We start from the raw sequence: 18,471 nt of genomic DNA, 5'->3' as shown, positions 1-18,471 counted from the left end.
TTCAGTTAGTGATGATGGTGTGGGGTGATGCGTGTGAGGGGGGGGGTGATATGTTTCCCCATATTTGTTTGGATCAGGTGGCCAATTCTTACACATTGAACCTTTTTAAGATAGAACTTATTTTGTCCTGAAATAAATTTTGTTCCAAAGATGCTCAGTGTATATATGGTAAAAAGTAATAGTTTTATATGAAAAGTTGTCTCACTTTTCACGGGCTACTTGAAATACTGAAGGAGAGTATAGAACAGTTGAGAACAGATTATTTGATGGGGTTTACTTAAACTGATACAATCCATTAAAATATGCCCAGATTGGCCTCGATACAGATCTGGAGATCTCTGCAAAATTCTGTCCTCCAAATGCAGCACAGAAATGTGGCCTTCTCCTGCTCCAATTAGAGACTTTGAAATGAAATTGACTGAATGAATTTCAGATTGTCATTCTGGATTCTAGCTGTGCTGTAAGCCTCTCTGCTTCATGTATATTGTGCAGGGAACAGACCACTTTTTACACTTGCATAAGATTGTTAGAAGTGCAATGACAATTTTTCATTAGTGTTCCAAGTCCCAACTACTTATTAAGTATAACAGTCGATGCCTTGTATTTATTCAAGCACTGACACAGTTTTAATGGATGTGGGCGTCAATTACTTTTCAATCCTCCAGTTGTTTATCCTAAACACTGTGCAGCATAAACACACTCCCAGCCTTTGGTGCAAAGCATAAAGCTTTGCTGCCTGGACGAACTAAAATAATTGGATCTGACAGAAAACAGCAAGGCAGCTTGTAGCATGTTACTGAAAGTTAATGAGGGAAAAATGTAGGATTCAAGTAGAATTAAAAAAAAGAGTACATGCTGCATTTTAACCAAAACAAATTGACAGAATATCAGTTAATGATTGGCATGAATAATGATCAGCATTGGATCTCCACACTTGACATTTGTGCTGACGGTAGAGGATGTTAATCACTTTAGTGAACATGTCAGTTGTTCGATCTAAAACATGCCAATGATGAGTGAGCACTATGAGCTGTATCAGCACTGATACCAGAGCTACACATAGTATTGGTGCATCACAATGTGTGTGTATACAGCAGCAGATCTCTCAAGATCTCTAGATATTTATGTATAGATATAACAAGTTTGAAGCATCCGCTGTGGTTAAAGATGCTAATCAGTGAAATCAGCTGCTGAGGAGGAGACATTTGTTAATTTTCTGGTTCACTCACATTAAATCTGAGCTGCTGTTGTCCTTGAACTCTGTATACCAGCACGTTTTACTGCAGTTTAGTACAATGCACGTTTTCAGCCATTGACCTTAACAACCCACAAACCTCGAAGTGTGAACAGCCACAGGCCCACGTAAATCAATCTCTCGTGAACCAGTCAGTCTGCCAGATGGTCATGGTTTGGGTATGTCTGGCATGGCAGTCACTCGTACAGTGTGATAACATTCACACTGCCAAGGGTATGGACAGTAACACTAATCTGCTGCCGCAACAGTGTCCGCTCTTCTGGTTTCAGGGTTTCCACCAGATTTTGGAACCTGGCTGCAGACATTTGCTCACATTAACCCACAAGAGTAGTCGGGTCGACCACTGATGTTGGTTTGGCTCACAGTCTGCATTCCAGTTCATCCCAAACATGTTGGCTGGGGTTGAGTTCAGGGTTCTGTGCAGGCCAGTCAAGTCTTCCACACCCAGATTCATCTGATTCATCAGATTGCCAAATGGTGAACACATTTCCACTGCTTCACAGTTCAAACGGAGTATTGTTTGCATTACTGCAGCCGAAGCTTGTGCATGGTCATCTTAAGCTTCTGTGCTGCTGCTGCTAGGCCAGGCATGACTCATGTCATGAAGCATCTGACAAACAGTTGTGCTGATGTTGTTTCCCAGGCAGTTTAGTTCTCTGTGGTGAGTGTTTCGACAGAGACAAATGATTACTTGCTTCAACACTCAGCTGTTCTGTGAGTATGTGTGGCCTACTGCTGCACGGCTGAGCCGTTGACGTTTCCGCTTCACAGTAACAGCACTTTGACTTGCCCAGGACAAATGTAGCAGGACTGAAATTTGACTGAACTGATTTAATGGAAAGATGACATCATTTAGCTCTTTAGTACAACCCATTCTATTGCAGATGTTCATCATTGACGTTTTCATGGCTGTATTCTTTGTTTTTCTTGCTCCTGTTACTGAGCTTATGTCCCCTGATCTCTGTAGAAGGGAAAAGCTACATGGGTAATTTGGCCTCTGTCAGTATATAATGGTACTTCATGGGGTTTCTATTCTAGGATAAACAGCATAATCATCCAGAAAATCCCATGAGCTGCAGCAATTGAAGGTGGTGTAAATGTAGCCTAAATGTCTGTCATCTATATGAAGAGTTCAGTTTCAAGATTGAAAGTGACACTAAGTCTTAGTTCTCTTACACTCTTAAATGACAGCTTAACAATTACATGATAGTGGGTGAATTAAGGGTAATCTATGAATTGTAATTTACATCATACAGGATTAATGTTCTAGATTTTAGATTCTTGAAATTAATGGTTATTATTATTACAATCAAATAAGTTGGATTAAAATGATCTTATAAAATTAGTTGTGTGACTTTGTTCTTGTTGGAATTAAATAGTGCATTTTATATTTATAGACTGAGCTGTTAACTCTCTCACATTCTCTACCTCTCCTCCTAACTGCCTCCAGGTAACATCACCTGTGCTCCAAACGAGTTCACGTGCGCCAGCGGCCGCTGCATTTCCCGTAACTTTGTGTGCAACGGTGAGGACGACTGTGGCGATGGCTCAGATGAAGTGGAGTGTGCTCCGTCCTCCTGCGGCCCCAGTGAGTTCCAGTGTGGAAAGTCGTCGTGCATCCCGGCCAGCTGGGTGTGTGACGACGACGTCGACTGCCAGGTAAGAGAGAAAACACAATGAGATGACACACACACACACACAGAGACTCTAAAAAAGCAGATTACGAATTGTGGAAAGAAATAATTAAAGTGAAGATTACATCAGAGGACGTGGACAGAAGAGGGAATTTGTCACGGCATTTCTACTTGGGCTGGATCTGGTCCTTATGAATCGCAGCCATGCCCTCCTCTTTTAATCATGCAGTGATTCATGGCAGCAGATTTGGGCAGTAAGTCTGAGAAGCCTGATAGGAGGGTTGACAGTAACTACTGACTACATGAGTGGCAACCTTTTGAAATTGCCCACACATTGGTAATTACTGGATCCAGTCCTGCCTGTTTTCTGTGTAACCAGTATAAGTTGGTCTTTTTTTTTTTTTTTTTTTTTAAACATTGGTTGTACAATACAAAACCCATTCAGCACTGTAGAAAGACAACTCCATTTAAAATGAATTGAATTCTAACTAAGTTTTAGCTAACTCTGCAGTCTGATATTTTGAAAAAGTAGTCCATGATCTGCTGATGGATTTTATGTCTGTATGGGTGTATATTGTTTTTTAAAAAAAAAAAAATATACCAACACAGTTTGGAACAAGCCAAAAAATGATAGCAAGCTGTTAAACAGTTAGCCAAACAAAACAGTTAAAAACAAAATACATACAACTGGACTTGGATGCAATTGGTAAAACAAATTCCACTATAATATAAAGGTTAAAAAAAAAAAACAACTTTGTTTGAGCAGGTTGTTCCAGAGCCTCAGGGCCTTGACTGCAAATGCTTTGTCCTCTCTAGTTATAAGAATGGACCCAAAAGACCTCTGCACAAGGTACACTCGTCATGTGTATGGTTGGTTTTGCAAAAGGTTCAGTTTAAGGTCAACTTGTTGTCATGGCTAAGGAAGAACAATATTTTTAATTTCATGATAAATTACAATAAGTCTGGCACTAAATTTCCTCACCCTGAATTTGAACCTGGGTCGACTAGTGTGGCAGAAGAGTAGGTGTATCTTCACCTCAATCAGTCATGTGCATGGAGAAGGGGAAGCAGTCTGAACCTACAGTATATTACTGGTGAGGCAGAACTCTGGTAGTCAGAGTTGAAGGTGAATTTCTCTTACCATCTGCCCTCTCCTGACCTTCAAATCTTTACCTTTATACTACATGGGTTCATCCGTTCATCCACTAACAATTTTCACTATTAATAATTGTGCAAATTTCACAAAGTATACAGGCAGCAACAGCAATCACACGCCCTCTTGTTCTTTTGAGTAGATTTTGGCTCACTATGCCCAACTGCCCAGATATCCCTGGGTCCGCATGCATAAACACACACACACACACCGGTTCTGCTGGGTTAATTTTCACAACACCCACTGGTTATTGACCTGCCTCACTCACACACACACGGTCTCTCACACACACACACACACACACACACACTGACTTTGACACCCCTGATGCGTTTTCACACACAGCAGAACAATTTCCCCTGAGTCAGTGTTTTCTTGCGTACCTGTTAATTGTCTGTGTTGGAAATTACGAGGCCGACGCAAAACGCTCACACCCACAAATATTTTAAAATGCTGTGTTCAAGGGGAAGGTCATTGTCATTCGTATATACAGCACACTGTCTCATACCCAGCCAGTCCTGTATCACTGTTAACAGTTCTGGAGCTGCAGACACACACGAACACACACATTCTCACACTCCATTAATCTGCTCCCACATGAGTCGGTGACTTTCTGCGATGATGAAAGTGTGAGAAATTCTTCCTGCTGCTCCTCTTGATCCCATTCTGTCTGATGGTCTAGTTTTAGTTCTAATTACAGTGGTAATCATCTGTCAGATCTGACTCCTAAATGCTCTGTCATTTCTGCCCTATACATCACCCAGATCACCTGTCAAACAGTGCGTCTTTGTTTGGATTCTCTGCTAATGAGGTTAATACTTTTCTTTAATGGCTCACATCTGTGCAAATCTTGGGAAAACCCCTAAAATGTCTGTATTGTAAAGGCATTGAATAGTAGGAAATGTAGATACTTGTTCAAACGGATGATATGCTTTTATCAATCAAGGCTGTAATGTAGTGAAAAAAAGTAGGTTTTCAGTCTTGATTTAAAGATTTCAACTGAACGTGCTTCTTTAACATGTAATGGAAGGCCATTCCAGAAATAAGGGGCACGCTAGGCAAATGCTCTGAAGCCAACTGATTTTTTTGTTAACTGAAGGAATGACCAGGAGACCAGCATTGAGAGAGTGAAGAGGGTGTGCTGGTGTATATGGTGTAATTAGCTCAGATAAGTAAGGTGGTGCAAGTCCCATGCAAGGCCTCATAATTTAAAAGAAGAACCTTAAAATCAGCTCTAGCTTGCACTGGTAACCAGTGAAGAGAGATCAGAATGGGTGTGATGTGGTTTTTGTCAAGATTCTAGCTGCAGAACAACCAGGAAGACCAGAAAAAAGGACATTACAATAATCAAGTCTGGAAGATACAAATGCATGGATTAGGGTTTCAGCATCACGCAGGGATAGAACAGGTCTGATTTTGGCAATATTACTAAGATGAAAGAATGCTGTCTTGATAATAGCCTTGATATGAGAACAAAATGTCAGACAGGAATCAAAAATCACTCCAAGGTTTTTGATGGTCGAACTTTGAGATAATACAGTCATCGATATTGACACTCAGGTTCTCATGCTGATGCTCATATTTTGCTGGTCTAACAATTAATAACTCAGTTTTATCAGCATTTAACAGCAAAAAGTTCATATCCATCCATTTTTTTTAAATTTCTGATAGACATGCCTGTAAATTTAGGAGCTTGGAAAGGTCATTTGGCTTTACAGGTACATATAGCTGCGTATCGTCAGCATAGCAATGAAAATTGATACCATATTTGCAAATTATGTCACCAAGGGGATGTTATGACTATTAATCATAACATTTAAGTGTTTGAGATGATCCCTGTTCTGTTAAATTTAGTTGTTTTTTTGCTTTTTTTTGAAAGCTGTCTGAGGCTTGGTGCTCTTTGCCATGATTAAAAGGCATTCTTACCTTTTTAATCATGTTTACTTTTGAGTTTGTTAATTGAGTTTTTTTCCCAAATGTCTGTAAGGTAGGTGGTGAATAAAATGTAATGGACAAATAGTCATAACATGCAAAAAGAGGACAATTACCAGGTTGACAAATACCCCTTAAACAAATAGTTACTCATTTTTCGAAATGTAAAATTTTATTTGATTTATTCGATAAGATAGAATTGAGAAGATCGATACACTCATGCCCATTTAAATGTGAAAGGCTGCAGCCGGTTAGATTAGCACAAAGACTGGCAGCAAGGGGAAATGAGTATCCTTGCTCTGTTCAAAGGTAACAAAATCTGCCTACCACCACACCTAAAGCTTCCTAGTGAACATCTTATATCATCTATTTAATCAGTACAAAAACTCAACTGTCGCATCACTTGTCTTTAGTCCAAAGGTCAAAACATCACCATCGTAAATCCCAATTGGTCAGATTTTCCAGTCTAACTGGTCTTTAAAAGTCTTGTTCAGTTGGATTGCAGGCTCCCTGCCAGGAAATGACTACAAGAGAGCAAGTGTTGATGAGGGTGCATGAACAGCAAGTGAAAAAGCTCTTCACTAATGATGTTGGCTAAAACACAAGGAAAGCAAAACATTCTCATTCACAAGATCATCTTCGTTTACAATAGTAACTCTAAAATCATCTCTGGTCTTCTCTCTTCCTGCAGGACCAGTCAGATGAGTCTCCGTCTCATTGCGGACGTCACCCGACGCCGCCGGCCAAGTGTTCGTCCAGTGAGATGCAGTGCCGCTCAGGAGAGTGTATTCACAAGAAGTGGAGATGTGACGGAGACCCTGACTGCAAGGATGGCAGCGATGAAGCCAACTGTCGTACGTACAGACCAGCTGCCAGTCACACACTAAATATGGACCATTTTAACATCATAACCTCGTTAATTTTTGTTATGGCGGCAGCCTGCTGGGAAGTTTATTAACAGCGCTTACAATTGCTGATGTAGGACGTTTTTGTTCTTTTTGTTGATGTGGTCTGTTGATGAACTTGATCTACAGCACCAAGATAACTGAATGAATCAGTGATAAAGCAAGTTGATTTTCCTCCTGTAGTGAAATGATGTAAACCAGTGAAAGAAAACTCATTTAGAAATGCTAAACATTACAGAACATTACAAACAGAAATATCAACAGATCCAAGCCTTATATGCTTCAAAAATCTAAAATATGCTGTGGTGGGCTGGGCAGTAATGTGTACATGAGTTGTTTTTAAATCAGTTGAAATGTGTAAAAATAGGTATTGACCTGAGGGAAAAAGATCAGTGTCATTCAGAAATGTTTACTTTGGAATAAATTCAGCCAAATAAATCCAGCAGTTAATATTTGGAAAAAACACAGCTCACAGCTCGCGAGCCATTATGTGCCTTCACTCTTTGCATTCATTTGACATTCATTACTTGATATCTGTCTTCAATTATTAATCTGTCAGATATGTACCTCCTAAATGAATCCCTGCAGTGATAAGGACATGGTAAAAAAAAAAAAAAAAATCACTTGTCAATCATCAGCCCCATTTGATTATGTTCTTTTTTTTTTTTCCCTAACAAAATCCATCTTGGCTGACAAGAATATAATCTGGCAGTTGTGACTCATACACTCCATAATGTTTGTATAATTGATGATCTAAGGGATGGATGTTTTTCTGCTTTTCACTATTTGCCAATCACTCTGCAGTGGATACTAAGCTTAAATATGTTGAGTTATGGCCAATCCCAAAACATCCCTTTCCTATAACACTTGCCCCCACTCCTCTGTTTTGCACGTTCACGTGTAGGATTAGAGTATCGTGATTCTTGTTGAGATAGAGGGAAAGGGCAGAGTGCTAGGGCTATATGGCCCTGCAAATGGATGTTTTTCAGAGGCACACTCCATCTGACTGTTACAAGAAATCTCATAAATAAACTGTTAACAGATTTAGCTAATGTTATAACATTGTTTTAAGGCTGATTTGTGTATGACACTGCTGCATTTTTGATGGCATATGATGCCCAAAATTTAACCAAAGTCCAGTGAAGTTGCTGCACGTTACGGCTCCTCTAATATGAGTGCTCACAGACAGGGTAGGAGCATGGGTTGCTAGTACTGATGGCATATCGGGTTGCAGCTAATGATTTGTTTTCAGTAGAGCCAAATATATGGACTATAACAAGTCAGACAATGGTGAGAAATGTCGTCAGAACTTTCCGGAACACAAACTGATGTCCTCTAATATTCAGAACCAGAGAATATCAGCATTTTGTGATCATTTCTCTCAATCATGTAACTAGTGCTGACACAATCAAAGGATTTATCAGTTAACTGTGTAGCTCAGATGTGTGTTTGTGTGTGTCCTTGGCAGCTGTGCGCACCTGTGGACCAGATCAGTTCAAATGTGATGATGGAAACTGCATCCTGGGCAGCAGACAGTGTAATGGCGTCAGAGACTGCACCGACGGTTCAGACGAAGTCAACTGCAAAAATAGTAAGTGTTGTGTGTGTGTGTGTGCGTGTGTGTCGCTTTACAAATGACGGTTTGTAATTCTCCTTAGGGCATTTTCAGGTGCAGAAGCATTATTTTTATTTATTTATGTTTTTGTCTTTGCGTACGTGTGTGTTTGTATATTCCACCTCAGGCTGGCCTGAGGTTCAGGAGCTGTGAGTGTGTCAGTGTAGATGCTGTGGGCATGTAAATGGTCTTTACATATTTTCCAGATGTGTTACAAAGGAAAATATCACTATTCACCTCAGGTTGTGCTCAGGTTTGTTTAAAGAAGACCTCAACACAGTATACACAGTGATCTAATGCTTTCACAGTCTACTTCTGGGTGTTCTAATACATTGCTTTATTTTTGTGCTCACCTAGAAGATGAATTTAAAAAAAAAACTGTTACCTTGTTTCCTTTGTTCTTTTTACTTTTCCTCCAGGAACAGAAAACATGTTTGTGAAAAGAGACTTGAAAGAGTGACAAGTTTGTGTTGCAGTGCAGATTCTGACTCAGACAGCTGAATGAGATTGTCGTCACTGTTCGGTTTGAAAACTCCAGACTGCATGACTATTTTAGTGACTTCTGTTTTTAAACCAAACTGAAAGATTGTATGCTCATTTGAAGGACCGAGAAAACCTTCAACTCTTGGGTTTATGAAACCTTTCCAAAACTGTCTGCTGTGATGTTTTTCGATGAGTTACAGCATCTTGCTCTCTCTGCTGTCTCAATTGCTGAGTTCATATTGTACAGATCTGAGAAACTGTGAAGTTTCAACTAATCAGTCAACTTCAGTGGAGGAGTTTGACATTTTCAGAAGGACGCTTATTTGCTTTCTTGCCAAGAGTGAGATGAGAAGTTTGATAACTCACATGTCTTTGAGCTAAGTATGGAGATGAATTCAGGAAGTGTTCAGCTTAGCTTAGCATAAAGACTGCAGGGGAAACGGTTAACCTGGCTCTGTACAATATGAGAGAACTGTAAAAGAAAAGTTTTATCCTGATATGCAGCATTTCCAAAGGGGAAAAAAAGTGTTGCATGTACTATAAGCAGTGTCAGCTCTTTTACATGTTGAAATTCTTTGGATGTCCCCACAGTGACTCAGTGTAATGGGCCAGAGAAGTTCAAGTGTCGCAGCGGGGAGTGTATCGAGATGAGCAAGGTGTGCAACAAGGCCCGAGACTGTCCCGACTGGAGCGACGAACCCATCAAGGAATGCAGTGAGTAAAAAAATCTGCATCTTCAAAAACCTACAGACGGGTGACAAATTAAAGGAAAAACCAACATGAAGTGTCTTAATAAGGTGTTGGGCCACCACGTGCCACCAGAACAGCTTCAGTGTGCCTTAGGCATTGATTCTACAAGTGTCTGAACTCTACTGGAGGGATGTACGCCTTTCTTCCAAAAGATATTCCCTCATTTGGTGTTTGATGATGGTGGTGAAGAGCACCGTCTAACACATCAGTCCTAAATCTCCCATAGGTGTTCAATTGGATTGAGATCTGGTGACTGTGAAGGTCATAGCATATGATTCACATCATTTTCATACTCATCATACCATTCAGTGCCCTGTGAATTGGGGCAGAACAACTTTCTATTGATTAGCAGTGACTCTTCCCTCTAAGGGGACAAGTGGAGCCAAACCATACCTGCAAAATGCCCCCCACAGCATAACAGAACCACCAGATCTCCTCACTGTAGGGGTCAAGCATTCAGGCCTTTACTGTTCTCTGTGTACGCCATACATGCACTCACCCACTTGTTAAGAATATGCTGAAAGATGACTCATCTGACAATATCACTTTTATTCCACATCACTGTAGACCAGTGCCTGTGGTTTTTGCACCACTGAACTCTCAAATGTGCATCCATCTTTGTAATGAGGGGTTTATGCACTGCAACCCTGCTATAATATCCCTCTCTATGTAATTGTAGGCGGACTGTTCTGGCTGATACAGTCTGATCACGTCCTGCATTGACCTTCTCAGTCACCTGAGGAAGAGTTGCTCTTGTGTTTTTCCTTACATATCACACTATTGCACGAGCATCACAGTCATCAAATGTGCGCTTTTGACCACAGTTTCCGACCCCATTTACTGATGTCTTTCCCATAGATCTAAATGCAGATGTCACTTTAGTCACTGCTCCTATTACCAGCCAGTTGAGCAGTCTGTGACTGAAGCTCCTGCCATCCGTTGCCCCAACAATGAACCCTCTATCAAAGCCAGGCTGATACAAAATCAGAATCAACTGGACTTGGTCATCATTTTTATACACACCACAGAGCATGTTAATTGCTTAATTGCACCATGAGGTGCACCTGTGTGGAAACATCTGCATTTGTTATGTTTCTTCACTCATTTATTCAGGTTTTTCCTTTAATTTGTCATCTGTCTGTAGTTTAATGGTCATCTAAAGCCAGGATCACTCTACATTTGTCTGTTATGCATTCCTTTCAAAAGATTTTGTTGTGGTCTGTGAAAAATATATATGCTAATCTGATGATGATTAAAATGCCACAGCCCTTCCAACTGAGAGCCAGAATACATGATTGATTTTATTTTATTTTTCAAATGTATCTATTTTCATATTTGCCCTAAAATCTGTGCAAATATGAATGATCTTGTAGTCTGAGCTGTGACCACCCACAGTGTTTGTCTACAGCTGTGATCTGCAAATGTCACTTGTTAGAAAGTCTTGTAGCGCTTCCCGAGCCAGCAGCTCTAAATGTCAGCAACAGGAAACTGTTTGAACAAGAGGTATTTGAACTCGAATGGCCAGAAAGCTTATTCTATATTCTGCTGCTTTGTACTAAATCAAGCCATCATGGTGAAAAGTGAAAGAAGTTCCAACATTAAGATTTCTCTGGACAGAGCACCGAGTCACTGGTCAAGAGACGATTTGTCTCTTCCTGTGGCCAGAAAAGTGTCCGTACCTGAAAGAGGAGAGTTTAATTTGGGCCATCGGGTTAAAACTACATGACATTCCTCTCTGTTGCACTTTAATTTATGCTGATATGTGGGTTTTTAAAGTAAATTCAGCCTAATGCACATTTAATGTGTCTTGCAGTTCAGTGTGAGAAAAACGAATAGTGCTTCTAAATAATTCTCTTTCATTGATCAAAAAACTCCACTATCAGAATACTAAATGTCTGAGCCTGTACTGAGGCTCAATCATGAAGAAGATTGGCATATCATGTAAATGATCCATTTTCATGGGTCAAATAATTCTAAAACTCTGAGAATATGACACTGTTTTTTATCTTAAACTGTAATGTTGTTCAAATGGCAACAAGCTAAATAATCCTGTTTCAAGTATTGGTCCACTGCCTGCTTTGTTGAATTGAGAGAAGGAAACTTTTTTAATATTACATGCTGAGTTTTTAGCCTACGGAGCAGTGAAATTTAATCTTTTTTAATTTTTAAATAAATCGAAGAACTTACTGCACGATGTCAAGTTAAAGGTCTGTACTGGACAACTGTGAGTCAAATACCAAACTGTGTGTATCTACCTTGTCCTCGTGGAGCTTAATGCTGCTTGAACTACAGAATTTGCTGCCCTTCGAGTGCACATTTAAACTTTTCTTTCTCTCTTTTTTTTATGTACATACTTGGAGCAGATATAGATAAACAAAATATAGAGAAATGCAGTTTTTTAGATTACTTTCCAACCTATGATCATGATGAGCTTTGTGTAGTCACTGACAAAATGAGCCAAGATGAATTACCTTTCACAGGGTGACTGGGCTCAGACATCCAGAGGGATCTGAGATTAGGGCGAATAGGGCCGCTGCTCCTTTGTGTTTAAAGGGCAGGTCCTTTTTTTAACTCTGTAGCTTCCCAGTAGTGTTCCATATGTATTCAAATCTGAAAATTCAAATTTTGCTTGACGTACATATGTTTTAGCATCAAAATGCTATTTTCCCAAGCCCTTCTAAAAATAGTTACAGTTTAAAATGGCAACTACTGTGTGTGTCTTGCTTGCATTATAACTGTCCTCTTGGCTATACAAAGCTGTTTTTCCTTCATGTGCTTCAGATATAAATGAGTGTCTCCTGAACAACGGCGGCTGCTCTCACATCTGTAAAGACATGGCAATTGGCTTTGAGTGTGACTGCACACCTGGACTGCAGCTCATAGACCACAAGACCTGCGGAGGTATGTGACCTTTTGACATTTAATGACAATTTAATGTAGAAACATCATTTTTATACTAGTTATTCAGCAACGTCCTGCGATGTAGCATCAATCATAAATACACACAAGTCAACAGCACTTGTACAACCTCAATAATGGATGAAGTTATTTTCGAGCATAAATTTGGTCAAGCATAAACAGTGACCCAAGAAAAACCATCCTGAAGCCAATATATGCATTTTCGAAAAAAAAAAAAACCCAAAAAACGAGACCCAATCTGACAGGGACCTGAGGAAAGTGAAACCCAGGCAAATAAACCTGAGAATAATTGGACCTGATCCAAAATGTGTGTTCTCTCAGTTTGACTCTGTTCGCCACAAACACTCGGAGCAGCACAAAGCTCCAATGAACAAGCAGCTGCAGTCAAAAGAGTAGTAATACATGCTATTTTTGTTCTGTAGTGATTAATACCCACCATGTGGTCTGAGCTGATATAGAGGAACCCTACCTGACCTGGTTGAATATAACTGGTCCCTGGCTGGGTCTCAGTTATCAGATGAACCCGTGAAGACCTCAGCAATTCTCATTATTAAAATCACAGAAATCTGACTTCACAACAGATTATGAAAAAAGTTTGACCACATGACCAACAAGCTTTCAGAGCATCATTACATATTATGTCATATTTTCCTGTTTTCTCAGATACATGGGAAATAAATTGACTTGGGTATTTGGTAATTTATTGAAGTATTGCAATGTTGATGCATGTCCCTAGCAGATTATTTTACTCGACAGTTTGAAAAGAAAACGTCAAGGCTGGAAAAACTGTTGATTCTCTTCCGTTTGTGTTTTCACATTCTGGTTTAATGAATATGTTTCCATCATTTTGTTCAACACTCTTGAGGAAAGAGTCATTACTGTTTTTGTCTCTCTAGGAAATCAGTAATCCAACAGGCAAGGTCAGACATGATGTATACTGGTAGTGTGACTTAGAAATATTTCAGTTATGGCTGCTACATGTTCTTATTGTACACTTCTAGCCTCAAAAGGGTTCAGTGTGTAATGTGATTGGCTGTGTTGTAATCTTTTTTTTTTTTTTTTTTCTAAAAGCTAAAATCCTCTTGGTCATGTTCAGGAGGCACAGATCCGACACAGTTTTGTTATTGAGTCAATCTTGGCCTCAAACACTCCAGTGGATATTGTGTATAATCCCATCTGGAATGGACCCCGCTGGTTGCACAGAGGCTCTTAATCTAGTCCCCAGATTTAAAATCACCACTAAACAAGCTGAAAACATTTGTGTGTTTACATTTAATTCTGATGAGAGCAGCTTGTTGCTAAAGAGCATTCTGGCAAAACATCAACAGCAATTAAAGTTGGATTAAATTTTCATTTTGTGTATTCCAAGCTCACACGAGTTTACAATCCCATGCAATAGGAATCCTGGGAATGTTTCGGAAATTGTTTTCACAAAAGCAAAGAATAAATGACTGTGAAAACTTTGTCCAGATAGGTTTTTAACAGTTTCTGTGTGAGCTGTGTGCAAACGTCTGATCACCCAGATTGAAGCGCTCATGCAGCCTTGATTAATTAAACATGTCAGACACCAGCTGTTTTCCTGTTTTCTTACACTCCTCTCTCTTTCTCTACAGACATCAATGAGTGTTTGAACCCTGGCATCTGCAGTCAGATCTGCATCAACCTGAAGGGAGGATACAAGTGCGAATGCCACAACGGTTACCAGATGGATCCGACCACCGGAGTCTGCAAGGCCGTCGGTGAGTCAACAGCTGGGAAAAACATGACTCCCCCGAAATATAACAGCAGCTCTCAATCTCACTAAAGATGCACAGTGATCAACTATGACACCAAATTTTTACTTTTATTTTCTTTTTTGTTTCTGGCTTTTTCACTTTGTTTCTGTTCAAAACAGATAATTATATAGTAGCAATATAAAAAGCACTACAGAGAGCCAAACCAGACTACAGTCAGGATGTTTGACCTGACAGAAAAGGTTAATCAACATCTTTCCAAAACAGCCTGTCATTTTTGGAGGCTGTAGTTTGTAGTGCTGTTGAATTGTATTGCATTACACTGAGCCCCATTTATACCAATGTGGACTGAACATTATGACCCTCATGAAGGTAGCATTTATTGCAGGGCTGTTGTATTAGGCTGTGTTAGTTTTAGATGGGTAAACTGGCAGCTTTACAGTTATCAAAAAGCTCCTGAAAATGCCAAAATTAACCAGAATGTCCCACAAAATGATGGGTTGTCATAGAATAGTTTTCAACGTGCAATTAATTACTGTCATAATGTCATATGGATCACAAGCCGCCATAATATATTTTGAATAAATGACCACTGTGGTCAGAAATAAAGTCAAGCTTCAATTGTGTGGGATCATATTTTCAGCTCCAGTGTTTTGGAGAATGTGTGGACTGTGTGTAAAATTGGCTCTTTTCAGCTGAATCAGGAAAAACTCAGATTTCAGTGGAGGATATCATGAACCACTTTTCTTAGCTTTTCTCCTGGTCCCACTGTTAGCATAGATAGACTGACATCATTTCTGACTCTTAAAATAACGTTTCACAAAAAGTAATGTTGTTTAGGATGTAAAATGGCAGGCAAAATCATCTTCAGCATTTTAGAAAGAAAAACAACAAGAATATATTAGCAACACATCTTACAGGTTGAGAACCACTAGCCTTGTACATGCTGAAGTTGGTATTTAACCTAACGGTCATTAGTTCAAATCTTAAAACCAGCTTTGAAAATCTAAATGAGGGCAAATCTGTGCATAGTGAACAAAACACTGCCTCTCTTCATAAAACAGCGTGGTACGTGGAAAAAGAAGAAACCAGAAGAATCTGAAGTTGTAGAAATGAACTGCAAATGTTGAAGTGGTTATCATTAATGATAACTCTCAAATTTCTTTAGAAAGGCTCTGGGTTTGTCGTTCAGCTGGAGAAGAGATGTCATTCTCTAATCCGATCACATGCTGTTTGACTGTTTCAGCAGTAAAAAGACTTGATTGTGTCGCTTGTTGACAAAGACCATCACTGTATCAGCCTGACGGAGGGTGTGTGTGTGTGTGTGTGTGTGTGTGTGTTTGTTTGTTTGTTAATAATGTTGTTGTTGATAATTTGTCATCAGACCCTATAAACTCTAATAATTGTAATAAAAAAAAAAAAAAACTTTGATCACAGATAATTTTCAGATAATTTAATTTATTTGGAACATTTACTCAGTAAATGGTTATCTACTGCTATTAATATGTCATTGATTTTCAATGTTGTGAAATATTCTGGATGACATGAAAGAATATAAAAAGACTTCAAACACTTGAATAGGCTTTTAAACATTTAAATAAGACTTCAGGGATCAGATACTCATCAGGTCTAAGAGATATGAAAGGCTCCAGCATCAAAAAGAAGATCAGTGCAACCTGAAGTACATTTTAAACAGATGAGTTGTCAGACTGACCTCTAGTCTCTGATTTAACAAAGTCTGTCCTGTCCTCAGGTAAGGAGCCCTGCCTGATCTTCACTAACCGTCGTGACATCCGTCGTCTCGGTCTGGAGAGGAAGGAGTACACTCAGATTGTGGAGCAGCAGAGGAACACGGTGGCTCTGGATGCAGACTTCGGCCAACAGATGATCTTTTGGGCTGACCTGGGCCAGAAGGCCATATACAGGTAGATTTGGGTTTAATTACTTTGAACAAACGAACTTTGGCTGACATTGCGTCCATAATTGTTTGAAATTTTCAGGAACTTCGGTGTTATTAAGTGGCAATTTGGATATATGAACGCTTACAGAAAAATCTGTTTCCCCAGTCCTGATAACAACTTGGATCTTTGATCTATTTACAAGTTACCAGTAATTACTGTAACTTCCATATGATCTGAACACAGCATAATAATAACTGTTGACTATCAATATTTCCACAATTTTTATTTCAAGTCCTGAAACCAATATACCCCAGAAAACTGTCTACTGCCTCATCAGTAATATTAAATTATTATTTAGTGTTGTTTAATAGTGAAAATGTTGTCAGCATTTTAATCTTCCAATGGGACCATGTTGGGTTTGACTGGGTAGAGCTGAACCTGGACAAGCTGAGTCTGTTTATATTTTCCTGCTGTGTAAAGAACCTTTTAGCCTCCTGGGACCAATAGTGTGGTTACACACTTTTAATCTTGTTCAGGCAAGACTGGTTGTGAAACTTTGTCCCTCATTGTTTTGTGTTTTGATTGTCTGTATGAAATTAGTCAATGAATCGACATTTACATTCATATGTTGGACAGTTAAACTTGTGTGTGTGAGTGAAACGGTCTCTGTCCTTTCTACCCGGCAGCACTGTGCTGGACAAACGAGGGGACGTCGGCACCCACAACAAAGTGATAGACAATGTCCAGACTCCTGTGGGAATCGCTGTGGACTGGATCTATAAGAACCTGTACTGGTCTGATCTCAGCACCAAAACCATCTCTGTAGCCAATTTCAATGGAACCAAGCAGAAAGTTCTGTTCAACAGAAGCCTCAAAGAACCGGCTGCCATTGCTGTGGATCCACTGTCTGGGTGGGTGGAAAGCTTTTTTTTTTGGTTTTGTTTTGACGATGACGAGTGGAAACCTTGTCCTATTAATTTACAGCGTCCATTAAGTGATCTGTTAAATTAATATATGTGCGTGTCTGTGTTGCTCCTCTAGGTTTCTGTACTGGTCTGATTGGGGCGAGCCAGCCAAGATCGAGAAGTCTGGTATGAATGGAGTCGACAGGCAGGTTCTGGTGGCGACAGACATCCAGTGGCCTAATGGAATAACCCTTGGTAGGAACACACACACACACACACACACACACACACACACACACACACTCACTAACACACACACTGCAGAACCAATGAGTCATCTATGTCCACATCATCACTGCTGATCTTTTCTTCACTGCTGATCCATTACATGAAAAGGAAAATGCACTCTAACAATCATAAACCATTGGCGAGCAGGTCTGTTTAATGACAATATCTTATATTTTATGGGATTTTCTTTGACCATTGAGATAACTGAAGTATTATGTGTTTGGCTAATCCAGCAAATTGAATATCTGACAAATCAGTTATTACTAGCTTGGTATTTTATCCATTAACAGTGTCTTAATTGATTTTTCAGAAAATGTACTATATCATACAAATAAACATTGTGATATCAATATATCTGCCTCACTATAGAAGGTTCCCATCTCACACAAGAGCAGGAAAATGAGCAGAATGCAGTGAAGCTACAGGGGTGTGGTCAGTCAGCCTCACCCTATCATCTATAAAGCGACATGGCTATTTTTGAATGCCCATTCATTTTCTGTGGGTTGTTAAAAGGCATTCAGAGAAATGGAGGTAATCACTAACTGAAATAGGCTGAGGGAAAACAGGATTTACTAAAAAAAAAAAAAAAAAGGTAAATTTATGGTGAGCTTGAGCAGTCCTTTTCAAATTGTAAACTTAGATATTGTGGATTTTGCCCGACTTTACATCTCGTATTAGCAAGTTCTGAGTTTTCTGGCAAATGATATACACCAGGTAAATGTTGAATATATTTCTTTGGTGTGTAAATGATTATTGGCAGCCCATATTTCAACTCTTCTCAGTCTGCCACTCAGATTTTGTTCAGTGCCTCTGTTTCAAATGCTTTTTCAACTTCTTTCAGGGTTTATACTTGCAATGCTTAATCCTCAACTGACACCTGAACTCCTTTAACACTTTCACCACAGTTGACAGTTCAGCTCCTTTCAGTGCTTAAGGTTAATCTGCTACCTATATTTTGTTCAGTGCTTCTGTTTTCAACCTCTTTCACTGCTTCAAGG

General features: G+C 39.5%; 1 protein-coding gene across 2 annotated transcripts in view; it reads left to right on the top strand.

The window, feature by feature from the left end:
- vldlr (very low density lipoprotein receptor) overlaps nt 1-18,471 on the top strand; it is a 72,145-nt gene that overhangs the window by 35,585 nt on the left and 18,089 nt on the right. For both annotated transcript variants that reach the window (XM_042395941.1, XM_042395942.1), the window contains exons 5-13: nt 2,706-2,914; nt 6,666-6,828; nt 8,348-8,470; nt 9,569-9,691; nt 12,509-12,628; nt 14,260-14,385; nt 16,133-16,304; nt 16,967-17,191; nt 17,322-17,440. In XM_042395941.1, the coding sequence (XP_042251875.1) occupies nt 2,706-2,914; nt 6,666-6,828; nt 8,348-8,470; nt 9,569-9,691; nt 12,509-12,628; nt 14,260-14,385; nt 16,133-16,304; nt 16,967-17,191; nt 17,322-17,440 (1,380 nt within the window). The remainder of the gene's footprint in view (nt 1-2,705; nt 2,915-6,665; nt 6,829-8,347; nt 8,471-9,568; nt 9,692-12,508; nt 12,629-14,259; nt 14,386-16,132; nt 16,305-16,966; nt 17,192-17,321; nt 17,441-18,471) is intronic.

This window comes from Thunnus maccoyii, chromosome 19, assembly GCF_910596095.1.
Source record: "Thunnus maccoyii chromosome 19, fThuMac1.1, whole genome shotgun sequence".
Lineage (NCBI taxonomy): Eukaryota > Metazoa > Chordata > Actinopteri > Scombriformes > Scombridae > Thunnus > Thunnus maccoyii.
Note: the sequence above shows the minus strand (reverse complement) of the source record. Positions and strands in the feature narration are given on the sequence as shown.